The sequence below is a fragment of the Thalassophryne amazonica genome, chromosome 10 (assembly GCF_902500255.1).
Source record: "Thalassophryne amazonica chromosome 10, fThaAma1.1, whole genome shotgun sequence".
In the NCBI taxonomy this organism is placed as follows: domain Eukaryota; kingdom Metazoa; phylum Chordata; class Actinopteri; order Batrachoidiformes; family Batrachoididae; genus Thalassophryne; species Thalassophryne amazonica.
The window spans coordinates 12,445,077-12,468,356 of record NC_047112.1 but is presented as its reverse complement, the minus strand read 5'-3'; the positions used below and the strand labels follow the sequence as shown (position 1 = coordinate 12,468,356).

Sequence of the window (23,280 nt, the reverse complement as noted above, 5' to 3'; positions counted from 1 at the left end):
AGGCTCCTCTCCTGTGGAACCAGCTCCCAATTCGGATCAGGGAGACAGACACCCTCTCTACTTTTAAGATTAGGCTTAAAACTTTCCTTTTTGCTAAAGCTTATAGTTAGGGCTGGATCAGGTGACCCTGAACCATCCCTTAGTTATGCTGCTATAGACTTAGACTGCTGGGGGGTTCCCATGATGCACTGAGTGTTCCTTTCTCTTTTTGCTCTGTATGCACCACTCTGCATTTAATCATTAGTGATTGATCTCTGCTCCCCTCCACAGCATGTCTTTTTCCTGGTTCTCTCCCTCAGCCCCAACCAGTCCCAGCAGAAGACTGCCCCTCCCTGAGCCTGGTTCTGCTGGAGGTTTCTTCCTATTAAAAGGGAGTTTTTCCTTCCCACTGTCGCCAAGTGCTTCCTCACAGGGGGTCGTTTTGACCGTTGGGGTTTTTCCGTAATTACTGTAAGGCTTTGCCTTACAATATAAAGCATCTTGGGGCAACTGTTTGTTGTGATTTGGCGCTATATAAATAAAATTGATTTGATTTGATGTATTGAGAATACATTGCGCACGTGTTGCAGAAACAGTGGTTGTATTGCGGATGTGCGGCATCTGCATTGCGTACATAAAAGAAGTGCACTTGGGCCTGTCGGCATCACTATTCAAACCAAAACCACAGCCTGTAGAGCAATTGCTGGACTTGGACAAGTTGATTGGTATGTTGGTGAATGGCAGCAACTTATCACACGACATATTTGGGGATCCATAACTACATCTATATGTCTCCATAGCTGGACTGGCAATGACTGGCAAGTATGTCGATGTCTGCCACATTTATATAGTACTTTGGGTTTACATGAAGTGTTTGTAATGCATTCACAAATTGTCCGCAAATCAGATGCGTGGCCACTCTGTATGCATTCGCGACAACTTATTTTAGTATGTGATGTGGACGTGATAGGCACACTATACATCCATTTTACACACTGTCCCACTCCGCTGCCAAGCTGCAATACCCCGTCAGTTGCAGATATACAGCGCATAGATTATGTATTGAGTATGTAAGGCGGATGTCATCCAAAACCAAAATTTAGTGCAGCTCAAAAATCTTGGCAATGGAAAATCGTGTCTCTGTGGATAATTGCAGACGTGTGCAGATGTCGGCCTACTCATACAAGCATGTTTCACGGATATTGCGGATGTTTAGCAAATATAAACCAAGTTTGGGCACAATTCATGTGCATCAATTCATACGCAATTTTCCTAAACGCCAGTGGGACTGGGTATTTAGATATCGGTTATTGCAGTGAGGAAGCTGGACATCTTAGCCAGTCTTTACACTAGTGCTGTATGGCGCAGGGGCAGAAATTCTAAATACATCAGGTGTCCTACACTAGATGTTGGGCAGGGTTATGGTAACCAGCAGCTTAGATGCCTTTGACGTTTTACAGAGAAAATGGTTTTCACTCAACTTTCAAATCAAATCAAATCAATTTAATTTATATAGCGCCAAATCACAACAAACAGTTGCCCCAAGGCGCTTCATATTGCAAGGCAAAGCCATACAATAATTACAGAAAAACCCCAACTGTCAAAATGACCCCCTGTGAGCAAGCACTTGGCGACAGTGGGAAGGAAAAACTCCCTTTTAACAGGAAGAAACCTCCAGCAGAACCAGGCTCAGGGAGGGGGAGTCTTCTGCTGGGACTGGTTGGGGCTGAGGGAGAGAACCAGGAAAAAGACATGCTGTGGAGGGGAGCAGAGATCAATCACTAATGATTAAATGCAGAGTGGTGCATACAGAGCAAAAAGAGAAAGAAACACTCAGTGCATCATGGGAACCCTCCAGCAGTCTAAGTCTATAGCAGCATAACTAAGGGATGGTTCAGGGTCACCTGATCCAGCCCTAACTATAAGCTTTAGCAAAAAGGAAAGTTTTAAGCATAATCTTAAAAGTAGAGGGTGTCTGTCTCCCTGATCCGAATTGGGAGCTGGTTCCAGAGGAGAGGAGCCTGAAAGCTGAAGGCTCTGCCTCCCATTCTACTCTTACAAACCCTAGGAACTACAAGTAAGCCTGCAGTCTGACAGCGAAGCGCTCTATTGGGGTGATATGGTACTATGAGGTCCCTAAGATAAGATGGGACCTGATTATTCAAAACCTTATAAGTAAGAAGAATAATTTTAAATTCTATTCTAGAATTAACAGGAAGCCAATGAAGAGAGGTCAATATGGGTGAGATATGCTCTCTCCTTCTAGTCCCTGTCAGTACTCTAGCTGCAGCATTTTGAATTAACTGAAGGCTTTTCAGGGAACTTTTAGGACAACCTGATAATAATGAATTACAATAGTCCAGCCTAGAGGAAATAAATGCATGAATTATTTTTTCAGCATCACTCTGAAACAAGACCTTTCTAATTTTAGAGATATTGCGCAAATGCAAAAAAGCAGTCCTACATATGTGTTTAATATGCGCATTGAATGACATATCCTGATCAAAAATGACTCCAAGATTTCTCACAGTATTACTAGAGGTCAGGGTAATGCCATCCAGAGTAAGGATCTGGTTAGACACCATGTTTCTAAGATTTGTGGGGCCAAGTACAATAACTTCAGTTTTATCTGAGTTTAAAAGCAGGAAATTAGAGGTCATCCATGTCTTTATGTCTGTAAGACAATCCTGCAGTTTAGCTAATTGGTGTGTGTCCTCTGGCTTCATGGGTTGATAAAGCTGAGTATCATCTGCGTAACAATGAAAATTTAAGCAATGCTGTCTAATAATACTGCCCAAGGGAAGCATGTATAAAGTGAATAAAATTGGTCCTAGCACAGAACCTTGTGGAACTCCATAATTAACCTTAGTCTGTGAAGAAGATTCCCCATTTACATGAACAAATTGTAATCTATTAGATAAATATGATTCAAACCACCACAGCACAGTGCCTTTAATACCTATGGCATGCTCTAATCTCTGTAATAAAATGTTATGGTCAACAGTATCAAAAGCAGCACTGAGGTCTAACAGAACAAGCACAGAGATGAGTCCACTGTCTGAGGCCATAAGAAGATCATTTGTAACCTTCACTAATGCTGTTTCTGTACTATGATGAATTCTAAAACCTGACTGAAACTCTTCAAATAGACCATTCCTCTGCAGATGATCAGTTACCTGTTTTACAACTACCCTTTCAAGAATTTTTGAAAGAAAAGGACGGTTGGAGATTGGCCTATAATTAGCTAAGATAGCTGGGTCAAGTGATGGCTTTTTAAGTAATGGTTTAATTACTGCCACCTTAAAAGCCTGTGGTACATAGCCAACTAATAAAGACAGATTGATCATATTTAAGATCGAAGCATTAATTAATGGTAGGGCTTCCTTGAGCAGCCTGGTAGGAATGGGGTCTAATAGACATGTTGATGGTTTGGAGGAAGTAACTAATGAAAATAACTCAGACAGAACAATCGGAAAGAAAGAGTCTAACCAAATACCGGCATCACTGACAGCAGCCAAAGAGAACGATATGTCTTTGGGATGGTTATGAGTAATTTTTTCTCTAATAGTTAAAATTTTATTAGCAAAGAAAGTCATGAAGTCATTACTAGTTAAAGTTAAATGAATACTCGGCTCAATAGAGCTCTGACTCTTTGTCAGCCTGGCTACAGTGCTGAAAAGAAACCTGGGGTTGTTCTTATTTTCTTCAATTAGTGATGAGTAGTAAGATGTCCTAGCTTTACGGAGGGCTTTTGTATAGAGCAACAGACTTTTTTTCCAGGCTAAGTGAAGATTTTCTAAATTAGTGAGACGCCATTTCCTCTCCAACTTACGGGTTATCTGCTTTAAGCTGCGAGTTTGTGAGTTATACCACGGAGTCAGGCATTTCTGATTTAAGGCTCTCTTTTTCAGAGGAGCTACAGCATCCAAAGTTGTCCTCAATGAGGATATAAAACTATTGACGAGATAATCTATCTCACTCACAGAGTTTAGGTAGCTACTCTGCCCTGTGTTGGTATATGGCATTGGAGAACATAAAGAAGGAATCATATCCTTAAACCTAGTTACAGCGCTTTCTGAAAGACTTCTACTGTAATGAAACATATTCCCCACTACTGTGTAGTCCATCAGAGTAAATGTAAATGTTATTAAGAAATGATCAGACAGAAGGGGGTTTTCAGGGAATACTGTTAAGTCTTCAATTTCCATACCATAAGTCAGAACAAGATCTAAGGTATGATTAAAGTGGTGGGTGGACTCATTTACATTTTGAGCAAAGCCAGTCGAGTCTAACAATAGATTAAATGCAGTGTTGAGGCTGTCATTCTCAGCATCTGTGTGGATGTTAAAAAAACTTTGAGAAAAGTTACCCCCCCCCACCCCCACCCCAAGCAGTGAATAGCAATTCTATTTGAAGGTAGAGCTGCATCTGAGCTATGTGTGTATGCCACCTTTTGAAAAGAGAGATTTTTCTTCATTTTTATACCTTTCTCAAAATTTTTTTTTTCAGCCACTCTGCATCAGGCTTAATTTAATCATGTGATGAGCAGAGATCATATCAAGGTTTTCCTTTGTTTGGAATCATCTCCTTTCACACTTGCAAGAATCATTTAATCAGTCTGTAGAACGATAGCTCAAATGCAAAGAAATCCAAATCTGCTACCTGCAGTGTTAACACATTAAATCCTGTTACACATAGCAAGAACGTGCACACTGAAAAAATAGAATGTTTGAACCAACTTTCAAAAGTGTTACAATTTGTAAAAACCTGATTGAATTAAGTTGTTTGAACTTACATTTGTAAGTTAGAGTTGATTTAACTTTCAAAATTAAGTTTAAACAACTTAATTCATTCAGGTTTTTACAAATTGTAACACTTTAAGTTGGTTCAAACATTCTCTTTTTACAGTGCAGGAACCATGCCCCATACGGCAAATATTGCCTTAATCTGACACAGTCAGGAGGAAAAGAGGCGTGGTCAGCCGTGTCAGAACGCACCCAGATTACCATGGCCACGCCTGCATGATGGCATCCAAACTGCATGTAGACAACAGGTAGATGACACAGACTGCTGTCCGACGGCCATAAAAGGTGCTGCAGACTGCCCAATCTCCAAATGTCTGGATGGCAAACACGGGACTGGAGCGCTGTGTTCCTCATGTGCCGTGTGTCTGTGTGTGTGTATACATAATGCTGCATGAGCCATGGGGTGTGTGCGCTTAGTGCCACTGGACAGCTTCTCTCAAAGTTTGCTGGCAGCATGCCATGCTGTCCCCTGCGTCAGACGGAGTGCCTACGAACTTTAATTTCTTTTTTCTTCTTTGCTCACTTCAGGAGCATAACGCAACTCCAGACACCGCAGTGGTGGGATTATCACATGGGATACATTTTTTATTTTGGGTGAGAGGATTTTAACCACAGGCTGCGGTCCATGGCCCCACATCCATGTCCACGCTGTGAAAAACTCCTGGACCGCTGTTGGAGGTGAGATTCATGTTTATTAATGCTGTCAAGCCTGGCACAACAGTTCCATGTCATATCTCCTACAGAGTTACAAGGTGATCTTTTATTACATCATGAGATCTGTTCAGCTCAGAGCCTGATGCGTGCAATGACGCGTTACTGCGCACCACAGAGAGGTACGGCTGCCTGTGTTATATATAGATATGATGGAGAAAATATTTCACATTATTTACATCACCCACAGGAAGGAATGGACAAATATCTGTACTGTAAGGTCTATTGTGGATATAACAGCCTGTTCAGATTTGCGGCTGTGTGTACACAGTCCCGCATAGAGCTTTCGGTTTGATAGCCCATGTTCACATTCACTGATAATGCATAATAATACATGATAAAAATTCATCATTAGTATCATGATGTAGCGTGCCACAGCTTCTTTTGGGTGGGTGGGGGTGGGGGGCACGTGCAGATCATACCGGCAGGCTTTGCTGCGCAAGATCCATCTCGAGGTTCCCTCATAAGCACTCAAATCATTTTGGACCCCTTTTTGCTGCCATCAAAATATGTAAATTGTGATTAGATGGTCCTTAGATTGCACATGGATCGCCATCTGACAGGTGTCCCACAAATCTGACACTTATATGTGACTCTGGCTATGTGTTACGGGGGTATAAATAGTGACAAACTGAGTAAAAATCTAATTCACCCGTCACACATAGCCGGAATCACACAGAGTGGCATCAGACTTCTGAATTGGTGCACATCTAAAAGGTGACGGATTTCAGATCCAAAACATTCTGACAGCTATCTGCAGAAGTCGACACAGGTGGTCAAAACTGGCCGGCGATCCCGAGTGTGACGCACATGTTCAGAACTCTCCGGGACCATCAAGATGGGACACCTATCCGACGACGGTCCATGTGTAATCTGAAAACCATCTGACCACAATTTACATATTCTGAAGGCATCAAAACAGCATCTGAAATGATCTGATCGCAGTTGATTAAGCTCTGATATCGATCTGTCACAGCAAAGCCTACCAACATGCTGTGCCACGTTTGTCCACCTCCACCGGACCCCGGCCAGGGAGGTGGTCAATGTTGTTACGTCATAACATGTATGAGGCACTGTGTGTGCATCAGAGGCCCGGTGTAGGGCCACAACACAGCTGTTATGTAATAACATGTATGTGGCATTGTGTGTGGGTCAGAGGCCCGGTGTAGCGCCACAACACAGCTGTTACATAATAGCATGTCTGTGGCACTGTGCGTGCATCAGAGGCCCAGTGTAGCACCACAACACAGCTGAACAGGAAGTCACCACTGTAATACACGTATTATTAAACATTCACCTCCTACACAATAAAATCACCTGTGTAAAACTAACACTGGTAGTGTTAAATTAACACTGACAGTGTAAATATGGTCCCACTCTGGCAAGAGTAGGACCATATGTACACTGACGCTGTCAACAGTGTGAACCGGGATTCATTCGTGAAGAGAACACCTCTCCAACGTGCCAAACGCCAGCGAATGTGAGCATTTGCCCGCTCAAGTCGGTTACGATGATGAACTGGAGTCAGGTCGAGACCCTGATGAGGACGACGAGCATGCAGATGAGCTTCCCTGAGACGGTTTCTGACAGTTTGTGCAGAAAATATTTGGTTATGCTAACTGATTGTTTCAGCAGCTGTCCGGGTGGCTGGTCTCAGATGATCTTGGAGGTGAACATGTTGGATGTGGTGGTTCCTGGGAAGGTGTGGTTACACGTGGTCTGTGGTTGTGAGGCTGGTTGGATGTACTGCCAAATTCTCTGAAACGCCTTTGGAGACGGCTTATGGTAGAGAAATGAACATTCAATACACGTGCAACAGCTCTGGTTGACATTCCTGCTGGCAGCATGCCAATTGCACGCTCCCTCAAATCTTGTGACATCTGTGGCATTGTGCTGTGTGATAAAACTGCACCTTTCAGAGTGGCCTTTTATTGTGGGCAGTCTAAGGCACACCTGTGCACTAATCATGGTGTCTAATCAGCATCTTGATATGGCACACCTGTGAGGTGGGATGGATTATCTCAGAAAAGGAGAAGTGCTCACTATCACAGATTTAGACTGGTTTGTGAACAATATTTGAGGGAAATGGTGATATTGTGTATGTGGAAAAAGTTTTAGATCTTTGAGTTCATCTCATACAAAATGGGAGCAAAACCAAAAGTGTTGCTTTTATATTTTTGTTGAGTGTATCTATAACTTATACTCAGGAAAATTTGGTAAATACATTAAATATACATGTTGAGAGTAAATTTATTTACAGCAGCAAATGCAAATAAAACAAGTAAAATAAGTAATTGTTCAACTTTACTTTTTACCCTGTTGACATTACAGTTTATTGAGAACTATTTTCTTTTAAATCAAAGAGACACTGACTTTTACAAAGATGGTTTGATTGTTTTTTGAAACCAGTATGTTTATTTTTTTTCCCCCCAAATTTAGAATTGCCTGTCAAGAAACCATATACGAGGTCTGTTAGAAAAGTATCCGACCTTATTATTTTTTCAAAAACCATATGGATTTGAATACGTGATTACATCAGACATGAGTTTTTTCACGCCTGTCGGTTACGTCATTCACCTGTGGGCAGTCTTTGAGTGAGGAGTGGCCCACCCTCTCGTCAATTTTTTTCATTGTTTAGGAATGGCTCAGAGACTGCTGCTTTGTTTGATAAATTTTTTTTTCAAAAACTGTAAGGCACAACTGAGTGGACACCATTCGATAAATTCAGCTGGTTTTCGGTAAAAATTTTAACGGCTGATGAGAGATTTTGGTCTGGTAGTGTCGCTTTAAGGATGGCCCACGGCACCTGACAGCGATCTGCGCTTCGAGGCGGCAGCGTCTCGCTGTTTCAAGTTGAAAACTTCAACATTTCAGGCTCTGTTGACCCAGGAAGTCATCAGAGAACAGAGAACTTTCAGAAGAAGTCGGCATGAGGAGTTTATTTGGACATTCCATTGTTAACGGACATTTTGTAATGAAAGACGTGCGGGCAGAATCGCATGTCGGGCCTGACCCGACCGCGGGGGGTCGCGACAGGAAAAACACCTCCGTTGGAAACCTTAACGGGCAAGTTGGAACATGCCCAAGCTGTTAAACAATTTCTCAGTTACTCACTTGTTGAAAGCCATCAAAAGCCGCCTGAATTTTACAAATGGTTTTCAACACGGAGGTGTTTTTCCTGTCGCGACGCACACAGATTCGCCGAGTCGACACGGAAATGACTCGGCGAATTTGCGCGCACGTCTTTCATTAAAAAATGTCCTTATACAGTGGAATGTCCACATAAAGTCCTCATGCCGGCCTCTTCTGAATCTTCTCTGTTCTCTCACGATGTCCTGGGTGAATTAAGCCTTAAATTAGGATGTTTTCAGGTCGAAACAGGCCGACGATGGTGCTTCGAAGTGCTGCGCGACGTCCCGCTCCATGGGAAGTCCTTACAGCGACAGAAACACCCCATAATCTCTCATCAGCCATTAAACTTTTCACCGAAAACCAGCTAAATTTCTCGAATAGTGTCCACTCGGATATTCCTCACAGGTCCAGAAAAAATTTTGATAAAGCAACGCGCGCCGTCTCGAGCAGCGTGTGAAAGAAAGGAATTCAGCCGAGAGGGCTGAACCACATCTCACTCAAGGCCTGCCCACAGGGAAATGACGTCACCAACACGCGTGAAAAAACTCACGCATGCACACGAGGGTTCAAGCATGATTGGTGTAATCGCACGTCATTCAAATCCATATAGTTAAAAAAAAAAAAGTGTCGGTTTCTTATCTAATACACCTCGTATTTGTGGTAAATATGAATGCAGTGTCGATTTTTTTTTAAAGGAGATTTTATATTTGTTGTAACCCAGGTGACAGAAACCCGCACAGGTCCTCTTGGATGCAGTAACTATGACAACCTGGACTCCGTCAGCTCTGTGCTGGTTCAGAGTCCTGAAAACAAAGTTCAGCTACAAGGTTTGTGTTCTTTTTATCATATTTATCTGCAGCTGACCTAAAAACATCAGATTTTACAACTTTATAACAACTCTGTCAGCATCTTGCCTCCATGAAGGCTCGATAAATTCACATTTTGATGAACACTGAACCCAGGCTGGTTGTGCAGGGTTGCAGGTGATCCTTCCGGACTACCTGAGGGAGGGTTTTGTGCAGGCGGCTCTTAGCTACATAGCCTGTAATGGAGAAGGAGAATTTGTGTGCAAGTTTGGTGACTGCTGGTGCACCTGTGACCCCAAGTTCCCAGAATGCAACTGCCCCTATATGGACATTCAAGCAATGGAAGAGAGCCTGCAGAGGATCACAGAGACGTGGGGAATGCTCTACAAAGAGTTTGAAGAATCTGGTATGTAAAAAAAAGAATAGTCTTGCTTATTTTTCTGTGCCTTCAAAATGCAAGAAAACAAAACTTGCAGATGATAAATCCCTCATGTGAGAGGGAGTGAGAATTAAACCTTTTTGTCCTGCATGGTAAAAGCTGAGTGAGGAGCCCAAGTGAAAGTTGCTCCCTATTCTAAGATTCATAGGTAAATGTCAGGACTATAATAGTTATGGTAGTTGTGAATCATGTGTCCTGGCAGAAGATCTGCATTCAGCAAATTAACAGTGTGACATGGCTGGATAAAAAAAATTGCTTTCGGCTGAGGTAGTTTACAATATGTCTGGGGCAGATTAATCAGCTATAAAAACCATTTATTGCCTGTCCAGCTTTTCATATCACTGGGGAAACAGAGTTTGAATGGCAGCTCTTAACATAATGTTTGGTTATTATTGCTGTGCTCAGTCACCCTGCCTTGGTGATTATTACTCAGATGGAAGCAAAATGAATGTCTTTTTTCTGCTCCTCATATTTAGCTGAAATGTCCCTAAGTGCAATTACTTTCAAAGTTTATGTTTTAATAACCAGGTGTGAAATGAGGGCAGGAATGTGCCCAGAATGCAGACATCCAAGTGTCAGAAATGTGTCCTTCGGTACAGAACTCAATTCCAGCTCTGTGCCTTTATCAGCAAAAGAAGACACACTGAACTCACTGAGTCATTGACACAGATGGAAATTTATAAATAGAGACTATGTACCTTTGTACCAATACATTGTTAACCTTGGGCAGGAAACTACCAAAGAGTGCAGTACAATATCTCTTCACCACACTTTTTTCCTAGTATATATATATATATATATATATATATATATATATATATATATATATATATATATATATATATATATATATATATATATATATATATATATATATATATATATATATATATATATATACACGAGGTCTGTTAGAAAAGTATCCGACCTTTTTATTTTTTGCAAAAACCATATGGATTTGAATCACGTGTGATTGCATCAGCCAAGCTTGAACCTTCGTGCGCATGTGTGAGTTTTTTCACGCCTGTCAGTTGCATCATTCGCCTGTGAGCAGGCTTTGTGTGAGCAGTGGTCCACCCCTCTCGTCGGATTTTTATTGCGAATAAATGTCTGAATGATTTGGAGCTTTGCTGCATCAAATTTTTCCAGAAACTGTGAGAGACCTCCAGGTGGACACCATTCGGCAGCTCTCCTCTTATGGATCAGGGCTCTTGGAATGTTGCTAGATTTTGAATTTAGTGACTCGTACAGCGAGTCCCCAGGATGTGTTATTTTCATTAAAAACCAGACAAACCTTTTAGAGCCTTTTGCTGTAGATCATCATCCTCCTCATCATCATCATGTAGATGTTTCTTGATTCAACTCCCCAACATGTCTGTTGGAAAGTTTTAGTTGTTGCGTACTGGACCCTGATATGGGTTAAGGTCCAGGGCGTACTACCATAGTGGTACAGGATAGCTAGAAGTACAGCAATGCCGACTAATAATGCTGTAATCCTGGCCATCAAACTCCAACATTGGAGGCACTTTTTCTTCCACGGCTGGCTTTGTTGCTGCTGCTTTCTTCCAACATTTTCGTAGTAGAATTCACTTGGTACTGTTGGCAGTGGCTCCAGCTTTTGGGGTCGTTGCAGCTGTGGCATTTCTATGCCAAACTCCTCTTCTCTTGGTCTTTCGTTGATTCTTTGAGGTTGCGTGGTGATCACGCTGTCTTCCCGTGGTTCTTCCATCTCAGAGATAGATGATCTTAGGTGCTATTGTTTGTCTCGTGCTCCCAACAGAGACGTTTGATGCTCGTTGCTGAAGAAGGGTGACTAACAAAGGACATGACCATGGGAGTCTAATATCTAGTCCTCGCCACGCCCATTTCCAAGTGACGACTGTCACCTCCTTCATTTCAGGCGGTGGTCCCTGGGGTGTGTAGAAACACTGAAGATGCTGGATTCAATTCTCTACGTAGGTGCAAGATATCCTCATAGGCGTCCCAATATGCCGTTCCACTGTACACATATTGCGCCATCACAGAGTACAGAGGAGTTGATCTCCGGAATAGTCCTCTTCCCGACTTTATGCTAAGTCGTGACAGTATAGCCTTTGGGGGTTGCCACAGCCCCACTAGTACTCTGGTTCGCCATCCACTTCTAATAGGTGGGAGACCTCCGCCTTTCTCAATGTCAAGGTGCTGTACTGTCGTGCATATTGGCAAAGTTTGTTTCTCAATCAAACAGAAAGTTGAACGTTCCTCTTGTAGTTGAAGTCTTTTAAACATATAGGGACTACTGGTCCAGATCTGGAAAGATCCAAGCCAAATATCCACATACATTCCCTGTAATGGATCAACATAATTAGATCCCCACCTTATTTTAAACCTGTAGCCTCTTTTCTGTACATACACTACGTTCAAGATACAGGGATATGAGTCTGGACACCGGGGAATTGGGTAAAACTTCCATCCGACCCCAGGGCAATTCCAGTGTTGTCCAACTTTGTTCACGATAGCTTCCAGAGGAGTGTATATTCCAGGCTCTGCAAGGTCAGCAGTCCTCTTACATGAATCATTATCCACAAAGTATCCTCCTGTCCCCAGCAACCATCCTTTTTCTTTGTAATCCTTTTGTGGCCAGCTTAAACATATTTTCTTGTAGGGTAATTCCAAAAATGGTGTAAGTCCTCTAGTCCCGGATCGTAGACTATTTACATTATTTTCATCCAGTTTGAAGGTCCGCAGCATGATTCAGAGTGAGTTGTCACTCCGCCATCGGTCTCTTTCTCTTTCTGCCAAGATGCACCACCATAGGGAATAGTTGTTGTCTCTTAAAGAGATGAGTGTAGATGGGAGATGGGTGTTTAAGTTCTGAATCCATTCCTTTCCACGCCCACTTCCACATCATAACAATCATTCTGTCAGGTTTAGGGAGGGGTCCCTCTGGGATCCTCTGTACCTGATGTGGAGGTACATAGTTCCATAGATCTTGCCAATGCTGCCAAAACTGGTGTCCAGAATACCTGGTTTGTGATAAGGCTAGATAAAGGGGAACTATAGGCTTCCCTTCTTGATCCTTGGGCTCAATTTGAAGCTGAATCTTCCTTGCTTGACAATAGTTCCAGACTCCTCTTCTGTACAGATAGAAGAAATCTTGATTTACAAAAATCGCTGGTATGGTTGGGGGCAGGCAGCTCATACAGGCTAGGGGTTGATCGATAACTCTCAAATTTAATGTCTGGTTATCTAAAACATGATATCTTGGGTCTTGCAGTCGTCTGTTCAATTGACGTCGCATGTTGGGGCTTGTCGTCCAGATCAAGCACTGGTTAAGGTATATTTCAACATAGACTCCTTGGAGTGGCTCAACATAATTAATCCCCCATCTCAATGTGAATCTCAGGTCTTTGAGCTGTAAGTAAACCACATTTAATATCCAAGGGTAGGTGTTTGGACATCTTGGAACTGATTGGGGTATTCTTCGGCGTCCTTTCATGTACCAATGCTGCAGACTTGCATCGCTCAGCACTCGTTCAGCAAGTAGTTTTTGTCCTGTGGTCTCGGTTAAGTCGGCATCTCTTTTATATTCATAATTTGAGACATAATATCCATTAGATGCTAGTTCCCAATCTTCTTCAAAATCTTTTTCTGGCCAATTTAAGTATAGTTTCTCAGCATCGAAGCCACATTGTATGTAGGGTCCAAGTCTTCCTCGATTATTAATAATGGGTACTCTATTTACATCTGGTCGTTGCGACATTTTACAAACAGCCGCTTCTTTTTACTTCTTCCTTGTCCCGCGGAAAATGGAGGGAAACATCCAGCGACTCTGAGACTTTCTTGATTTTTCCTCACCTTGGGTCGGTTGGTGTAACGACTGCTGCTGTTCCTCCAGGAGGTCAACATGTGCTCCGACAGAATAAACCCCCACATAGGGGACCAACACCATCAGCACTGTGAGCCGCAACTTAATTGTTTGGTCCGGCCTACTAGGAGTGTCCACTCTGCTAGCCACTCCCCCCATAGATTGTATCCTCCTCCTTCTCACCCATTCTTCGGGTGTCACGTGGTACTCGGCTGACTTCTTCTTCATTTTTGCTGCTTTATTTCCCCAGGCATCTAGTCCAGTGGTAAAATAATACATGAGGGTTTCTCTGCCCCCTTTTTCTTGTGGCACCTCTTCTGCATCTTCCAGTAGAATTTCTGGGTTTTTTTAGAACTTCGTCTATCAATTTGGCCCAAGTTGTCAATTCCCAAGGGCCGATCCATCCTTCTTCTTGGGCTTTTTGCTGTTGATCATCTGTCAGTCCTCCCATCATGTCTGTATATCCGGGTCGCTCCGGATCTCTATACACTCTGAACACCAGTGGAATTTGCACTGTGTCTATTGGAGGGTCATAAGTTTGCCCATACTCTGGACCATGGGACCAACTTTGATGTATAGCTTCATGCAACAAAGACGGCTTTCGCTCACCACCTCCTGCAGCTTGGTCACTTCCTCCTGCTCCAGTTGTGTCCAACATCAAATAGACACTTGGTGCCGTTGGACTCATGTCACCGCTGCCTTGATTCCCTTCTGCTTGATCAAGTGCAACTGTTGCTGCAGGATTAGCCCAACAGGCTTCACCGGTGTGAAAGGTCCTCAGGGGGTCCAAAAACCTTCTCACTTGCCATCCTTCTGCTCTTGCCACATGCAGTAGTCTTCCCATATGAGTTCTTGCTTTACACACCAGGCAATACTCGATCTCATCTCCATTCCAATAGCATGAACACACCTGCATATCCACATTGTCGCCACGTATGTCCCACTGGGTGTGAAAGACCATTCTTGGCAACTGGGTTAGTCGGCATAACCCACATACTAGTGCATCCAAAACCTTCACCGGCTTGTGAAGTAATTGCTTGAACTCATTTTTTGCCCCATCTGGAATTGGGGGTTTTCTAACCCCAGGTCCCGACCATTGGACCGTCAGCTGTACGTCTTCGCGGCAAATCACACAGTGATTCTCAACTTTTTTCCATTGTAATAACTCCTTTTCATGAGATAAAAATCCTTTCTTTGCATGATATAGTTTCCTCAGGGCTCTGCCTGCCCAGAGGTCATTTCTTGTTCTTCTTAAGGCAACCACCCCATTGACAGTGGCCATTCTGACGAAGGGTGGAAGATCTTGGGTGTTTTTGGCCATGTTTAGCTCCTGGTTTTGTCTTAGTTAGGAGTTGGCTTCAGCTGCTCCACTCCTTGGATTCCCTTCTTCTTCAATTCTACTGTGTTACTGTCCAGTATCTTCACTACTGTATCTGTGGTCTCATACTTAGGTTTAACAGCAGTGTTGGTTAGGTGATCTTGGGCTCTCACCCACACCTTCTGCCCAACCTTAAATGGGATCTTTGGTTCTGGTTCTCTGTCCCTTTTAGTCTGACTCCGCCCCACTTCCGGTGTCGAAAATGGGCGTTGGTTCAGTTCTTGCAAAGGGGTGGGCCTGCCGGTACGATGGCGGTCATTCAGGGCCTGTCCAATTTCCAGGGCCTTAGTACTCCATTCCTTCGTGTTAGCATTTTTCCCAATCCAGGTTTTCACCAGTCCAATAGCCCTTTCCACTACTCCATTTGCTTGAGGAGTGTATGGGGGCGAGTAAATTCTCGTTACTCCATTTTTCTGGCACCGCTGGTCGACCTGAGCATTACGGAAATGTGTCCCATTGTCCGTTCTCAGCTCCCTAGGTATCCCCAGATTTGAACACACTTGATCCAACATGCTGATCACACTGCTGCCATTGGCTTTTCTCACAGGCTTAACAGTCACATAGCCCCACATAGAGTCCACAAGCACCAACAGATACTTTTCTCCTTTCTTACCGGTCACCCCCATGGGCCCGGCAACATCCATGCATACTGATCCCCATGGAACAGTACTCTTTATGGTGAAACCATCCACCCTTTGTCCTCGTCGTCCTGCATTGTATCGACCACATACTTCACAGTCTTTGAGAACTCGGCAGACTTGGTTTCTTGGAATCCAAAGTTGCAGCTTCTCCAGCTCCTTCCGTGTGGGAATGGTGCCTGCATGGCCAAGCGCTTCATGTACGGCCAGCACCACTTCTTTCACGGACTCTTTTGGAACTACCCTTCCCTTGGGTGTCTGTTCCCACTTCTTGATCCCGACAACGACGACTTTTCTCAGCTGCACATAGCGGTCCACTTCTTCGCTCCCGCTCCAATGTGCTCCTTCTTTTACATGGGCCTTCTGATGTACCACATCTAAGTCCATTGTTAGCCTCAACTTGGCTATTTTCCTCCACAAATCCATATGAGCTACAGGCTTCCCCTTAGCTCCCTCGAATCCATTTTCTTCCCAAATGGATAAGTCCTCTTTCAGGGCTTGTGTGCAGTAATGACTGTCTGTAATCACTTTAGCCCTTTTTACTCTCCTCTTGCTTAACTCCAAGAGTCCTTCCAGTATTGCTGTAACTTCTCCGGCTTGGGCACTCCCTGGCGTTTGACCTTTTTGACGATATTTCTCCTTATCTTGATACTTCAGAATATAGCCCCAATAAGCTATATTTTCTGTACCCTTCTTCGACCCATCAGTGTACATAGTCCAGTCGTATGGCTCCATAGGGAGTTGCCTCTCCTTTGGCAACTTTTTTGTCGCCGACTGTTTTGGCCCAATTTCCAGCTCAGGGTCTAGCAGGATGTCCTCCCACCTTCCCCATCTGGCATTTGTGGCTTTAGTACTCTCAATAGTTCCTTTTCTTAGGAACCGGTGGACTTGGCTTTGAGTGATAACTTTTATTCCCTGACCTTGTGCAAGTTCTTTTAACGCACTCCAGTATCTAGCCAGGACTGCCAGTTCTTTTTCTTCTGGTGGATATTTTCTCTCAATCGAAGACAGAGTACAGCTCCACAATGTTACCATACCCCCTCCTTCATTGCTCACTTTTACCACCGAATCCTCTTCTTCACAGCTTATTTCGGTTAGCAGACGAGTAGTCAGACTACGTGGCTCCAGCCTAACTGCGTCTTGAATGGCTTTCTTTAGCTTTTCCAAGCAATCCTGATCTGCAGCTGTCCAAATCCATTGCTTTTGCTCTTGTCCATTAGGTTTCTTCTTGAGACGAGCATAAAGGGGCTTCACGTATCTCTGATAGTGTGGAACGTGATCTCTCACATAGTTACACAATCCCAATATTTTCTGTAGGTCATTCTCAGATTGCGGTGGTTTAATCTGACTCAATTTTTCTCGGTATACGTCTGAGAGTCCCAGGTCTGATGATACCTGGAACCCCAAATAGTTAACCTTGAATTGTCCAAACTGACATTTCTTCAGGTTGAGTTTTAATCCGTCTTCTGTGAGCTTCTGTATCACCTTTTGCAGCTGCATTAGGTGTTCATTTTCATCATCATCTGCGATAAACACATCATCGATGTAGACTGTTACTCCCAGATCTTTTAGTATTTCCATTACTGCTGCTTGGAACACATTTGGTGAATTTCTGTATCCCTGCGGGAGTCGTTGCCACACATAACTTTTCCCTTTATGTGTGAATGCCGTTTTCCCTTGTGACTGTTTTGCTAATCGCAGGGAAAAGAATCCATTTTCCAGATCAATGCATGATTTGTATCTCTTAATTTGGAGCGTTTTCAGTGCTCCTTGGGGATTTATGAAGCTCGCTCTATTGGCTATTGTTCGTCGATTGAGAGCCTTGAAGTTGATTACTGGTCTCCAGCCTCCTCCTGCCGACTCTGGCTTCTTAACTGCTTGGATGGGGCTGTTAGTAATCGGATTCAGTTCCACTCGAATGATCCCCAAAGCTTCCAATTCTTTTACTATTTTATCCATTTCCTCAACCGCCGCAGGGTTCAAGGGATATTGTCGCACCGGTGGATGTACTCCTCCTTCGATGACATGAATGTATTTAGCCCCCAAATCTCCACAATCATTTTTAAATCGTGCTACTTTAGCTTCGGAGATAATGTCCCTCAATTTTTCTTTCCCTGCTTCAGAGAAATCACTTTCTTCAATCTTTTCTTCTGTGACAGCTGGTTCATCCACTTCTTTGTACCAGCTTACCAGACTCTTTCCAATTGGAGTCATATCCATACGTACAACTCTTGCTTGTAATTTTTTCACTCGTCGTCTTATTAGAGTTCGAAGCCTTTTGGGCCGATGCAATTCTCTCAAATCCTTGACTGTTATCAAATTAAAGGGGCCTTTTATCCAAACTACCCCTTTCCATATTCCAAATGGCCTTTTCTCCGTTGCCGCATTTGCATACTGGATCAGTAGGTATCCTTTGGTCACGAGGCTTCTGCGGGTCATGGACACCTCTGCTCCCGTGTCCACCAGGTACGGTTCTCCATCCACATCAGAGTATATATTGTCCCCCTCCCAGTAGGCATGGTCTAGCGTGATCTGCGCCTCTGAAGCCATTACTTCTTCTGCCCTCCATCCACTGCTGAGGCTTGGTGGACTTCCTGGAGGGCTTTCCTTTGTTCTGGAGTTAAGTTGTCATACTCCTCTTTAGGGAGATAGCCACCACTACGAGGTGCAGGTGTAGGTTGCGATTGTGTTGGTGGAGGTGGTGGACCTCTCGGCCGAGAGCTCCATTGTCCAACGGGAGGCCTTTGATTATTCTTCTGTGGTGTTTGATGTGGCTGAGGAGGTGGTGGTTTTTGCATTGAATTTCTTTTCTCCACTCCCACCGGTTTTTGTCCTGATCTCGGTGTGCTCTCCTTCTTCCTCTTTTCTTCATAGAACTGCTGCTCCAGATCCCAGCTCTTCACCACTGCGTCCATTTGTGGGACTGTAGTGCCATCTATGGGCATTTTCACAAAGGTTATCTCCCCTCTTCTTCCCTTAGTGACCTCTCTCAGTGCCCTTACATAGCGTTGTGGCAAAATCGTCTGTTTTAGCCCATGCCAAACTTGAACTAATGTTTGACCTTTGTCTAGTCCAGCTTTAGCTCGAGCGATATTGGAATCTTCGTCATTGGGATCTTCCAACACTAACCTGGCATAATGGTTTCATGCTGGTTCACCCTGACTGATGGGTTGACTGGTTACTTGGGCCAGCCACATAGATTTACCCTCTTCGCTGTTAGAAGCTCTGTCAATAAGGGGCCACACTTCTTTCAAATAGTCCTTTAGGTCTTCATTTGGTTCTTTCTCTCTCACCAGCATCTTTAATTTCTTGAATTCCCGGAATTCCCTGCCGTCTGCTTGAATTTCAGCTTGAATTGCTGGCAGACTTTGCTCTCTAGATCCAGCAGGAAAGTCCTGATTTGGGAGGCTCGCTTGTAATCCTGACGATGGTGGAATTGTTTCTCCTTCATCATCCAGATTTTCTACATTAATTTCTCTCAACACTTGCCGTGACCAGTGTAAAGCTGCTGTTTTTAGTTTTCTCAACATCACATCATGGGCAACGCCTAAATAGGCGACTCTGAAGTTATTTGTTAACTCTTTACAGGAAGTCAGTGTAGGATAGAAGGGCCATATTAGTATATTAGCCCACTCTCCAACAGTGGCTGTTACCTCGAGAGTTTTCTTTTCATGTTGTCGCTCAGTCCACTCTTCTGGGATGTCATACTCAGTTTGTCCAACTTCTGGAGCATAGGTTTGTCGCTTGTCTCGGGTCTCCACTGGGTTGACCCTGACATCTCTTGCAATTCTCTCTGATGCTACACGCACATTATACACCCCAACTTCTTTCTTTCGTCCTCTGTAGCGTCCAGTTCGTAGTTCTGGGTGTGAGACTTCTCTTTCCCCTACCACAGATAGCGGTTCATCCTCTTCCGAGTCTTGTGGATTGATCTCCTCTTCAGACTCTCTTTCCTGGTCCTCATCCATATCAGATTCATGGGAAGGACGTGGGTCTTGTAGTTGTGGGTCCCTGTTTTGTTCTGACTTTCGGGTGACCCTGTTGCTTCGGCATTTCCGACAGGTAGAGGAATGAATATAGGATCCTCTTCTCCATTATCTGGTAGAGGAGCCTGGAAAGGCTCTCTCATCCGAGATTGGGAGGTTGTGGGTTGTATGATAGTCTGGAGTCCACTTGCAACTTGTTTCAATGTTGGTCGGGGGTTTTAATCCTTAATTGCTGCACTCCTACAGCATGAACTGATCTTTTCTCACTTGTCGCTGTGGGGATGGACTGCATCACTAGCGGGGGACTAGTTGCCACTCCACTTGCTCCAACTGCACCCTTCCTTGGACCTGCTCTATTTGGTCCTAGGTTCACCGCTTCAAGTGCCCTTCTCACTCGATCTTGCTCCTGCTCATTGCTAGTGACCACCACAATTTCTCTCATTGATCCCCATGCTCCTGGGGTGCGCATGTGTAGGTTCACGGCTGCCATGGCAACTTTTTCTGCCTCTTCCCATGTCATATGTCCAGATCGTAATCCGTCAACACATATCACCACCCGCCGATGCTGGCGTTCTTTGGCCAAATCAGTAGCTGTTCCCAGAGTTTTCAACATTTTCTCTGTATATTCGATTGAATTTTCTCTCCCTGGGTAGCTTTCAAAGGGCACATGTATGAGTGCATGATAAGGCATTTGTGGTGCACTTGTTATCACTATCGATTTTCCGTCCAGACCTCTCCCCTTTATATTCTTAAGCTCTTCTTGGTATTCTCTGCCTGCCCGCTCCTTGAGCTTTGCTCGGAATTTTCGGTTGGCAATTTTCAGTCTGTGATTTGTGAAGACAATGAGACTATCTCCATCTATATCCCAAGGACTGCCAAAATAATGATATGCCCGTCCTCCGTCTTGGGTCACCATTTTTTTGGTCCCTTCGGGCATAGGGTTCAATTCCTCCATGTAGTCAGATTCAGTGTATACATGGTGGGATTTTGCTTTGGATTTTCTAAAAATCTCTTGCGAATGCCCTTCCTCTTTAGTATGATAACTCGGTCCGGCAACACATTATTCAGCTTTAAGCTGTTCCAAGCTCCTGGGCCCACTTTTCAACAATTGATGGAATATCTGTCCAGACACTCCCTGAAGGCTTCTTCGCCTTTTATCCTGCTCAACCAGGCGTTTTGTCTGTTTTCTGACTGTTGAGGTTGTTCCTCTCACACTTCCCAAGGGCAAATTTGGCCACTCTGATTCAAAGCTTGTGTGGAGCTGGTCCGGGCTTTTGTATTCTTGACCATTTCCCCCAGGATTAGGACCTCACGGGGATAGCGATTCATCTCCACTTCCCTCTGGCTTGTGTTCCTCATCACTTTGTTCGGATTCGGCCTGGAAGTCTATGTTGCCTTCGTCTTCATTGTCGAGGATCTGACTTCCACTCATATCTTCCATTATAGGATATTGTTCCTTAAGCATTCTTCCTAACCCTTTTAGCCGTTCTAGTTAAAGTTAAAGTGTTACGGCTCGGACATTGGACTTATTGATGCTTCTTGAGGTGTAAAAGTTAAAGTTTATTGGGTGTACAACATCATCTTCACTTCCTCTTTTTATCCGACTCTGCACTCTTTATGAAAAACAACTTATATAATCATTCATTTCACTTATTTGTAACATACTTTTTCTAATCAACTCTTAATTTCAACACATTAATATTTCATTTGATCATACTTGTCATGTTAGAATCATTCTTAGACATATTCCATCGTCTTCACCACCGAGTTCATTCTGTGGGCCTCCCCATTTGTAATGGAAAAGTCTGGTATGATCTCACTTACTCCTGGAAAGTGCCAAAAATTGTGCAGTAATCCAACAGCATGTATATTAATTCCATGGCACTTATTATATTCCAAGATGAAAACAAGCTAAAAGCAAGCTTAAAGTCATCTCGACAGCGCCATGCGCCTGCACGTCTGTCTCAATGTGCCGAAAAAGTGCAGATGTCCACGTCTTCCGCAATTCCTGTGGAAGTCAGACGATGTCCCGGATCAACACAGCGTCCAGTGTGGAAATGAACGGCACATTTCACTGTTACAGGAGTTTTTGTCATGGAAAGAGGAGCGGAGGAATTCCGCGCATCGCGGTGGAGCCACATGGCGCAAAGCAATGCCGTGATGAAGCCTCACAGGACATGTTCTGGCATGTGCAGGTCATCCATAATTTCTCGGATAGTCACACGACTGAAAAGCCACCGAAAGCCGTCTGAAAGCCGTCCTGTGAGACCAACACGGAGGTGGTTTTGTGCCGCGCCATGAGCGGCACGGTGGCACATTCCTCCGCTCCTCTTTCCATGAAAAAAACTCCTCTAACAGTGGAATGTGCCGAAAAAGTGCTGATGTCCACGCCTTCTGCCTTTTTTGTGGAAGTCAGACGATGTCCCGGATCAACAAAGCCTTCACGCTGGAAATGATCTGGTTGTTTCAGCGGGGTTTCAGCCTGTCGATCGGCGCTTGGAGTGCACCGTGCTCTCAGCCGCTGTGGGTGGTCTTTAAACCGGCTGGAGCACTCCTTAATCTGTGTAATCCCCATAAAATCGTCCCTGAAAGCCATCTGAATTTTCCGAATGGTGTCCACCTGGAGGTCTCTCACACCTTATGGAAAAATTTGATGCAGCAAAGCCCCAAATCGTTCAGACATTTATTCGCAATAAAAATTCGACGAGAGGGGTGGACCACTGCTCACACAAAGCCTGCTCACAGGCGAATGACGCAACCAACAGGCATGAAAAAACTCACACATGCCCACGAAGGTTCAAGCTTGGCTGATGCAATCACACATGATTTAAATCCATATGGTTTTTGCAAAAAATAAAAAGGTCGGATACTTTTCTAACAGACCTCGTATGTATATATATATATATATATATATATATATATATATATATATATATATATATATATATATATATATATATATATATATATATATATATATATATATGCAGTGCATCTGGAAAGTATTCATACTTTTTCCACATATTGTTGTGTTACAGCCTTATTCCAAACAGGATGACATTAATTTTTTCCTCAAATTCTACACACCATACCCCATAATAACTATGTGAAAAAGTTTTTTTTTCTTTTTTTTTGTTGAAAATCTATTTAAAAAAAATAAGAGATTGCAGGTACCTAAGTATGTACCACAGCCTTGGACATAAAGCTTAAAATTGAGCTCAGGTTCATCCTGTTTCCACTGATCATCCTTGAGATGTTTCTCCAGCTTAACTGGAGTCCACCTGGGGTAAGTTCAGTTGATTGGACATGATTTGGAAAGACACACACCTGTCTACATATAAGGCCCCACAGTTGACAGTGCATGTCAGAGCACAAACCAACCATGAAGCCAGAGGAATTGTCTGTAGACCACTGAGACAGGACTGTCTCAAGGCAGAAATCTGGCGAAGGGTACAGAAACATTTCTGGTGCCTTGAAGGTCCCAATGAGCACAGTGGCCTCCATCATCCATGAATGGAAGAGTTGGGATCCACCAGGATTCTTCCTAGAGCTGGTCACC

General features: G+C 43.7%; 1 protein-coding gene across 2 annotated transcripts in view; it reads left to right on the top strand.

Annotated features, from left to right (window-relative positions):
* The window catches only part of LOC117518329 (BMP/retinoic acid-inducible neural-specific protein 3-like), a 178,325-nt gene that overhangs the window by 116,195 nt on the left and 38,850 nt on the right, over nt 1-23,280 (top strand). For both annotated transcript variants that reach the window (XM_034179433.1, XM_034179432.1), the window contains 2 exons: nt 9,349-9,454; nt 9,603-9,839. In XM_034179433.1, the coding sequence (XP_034035324.1) occupies nt 9,349-9,454; nt 9,603-9,839 (343 nt within the window). The remainder of the gene's footprint in view (nt 1-9,348; nt 9,455-9,602; nt 9,840-23,280) is intronic.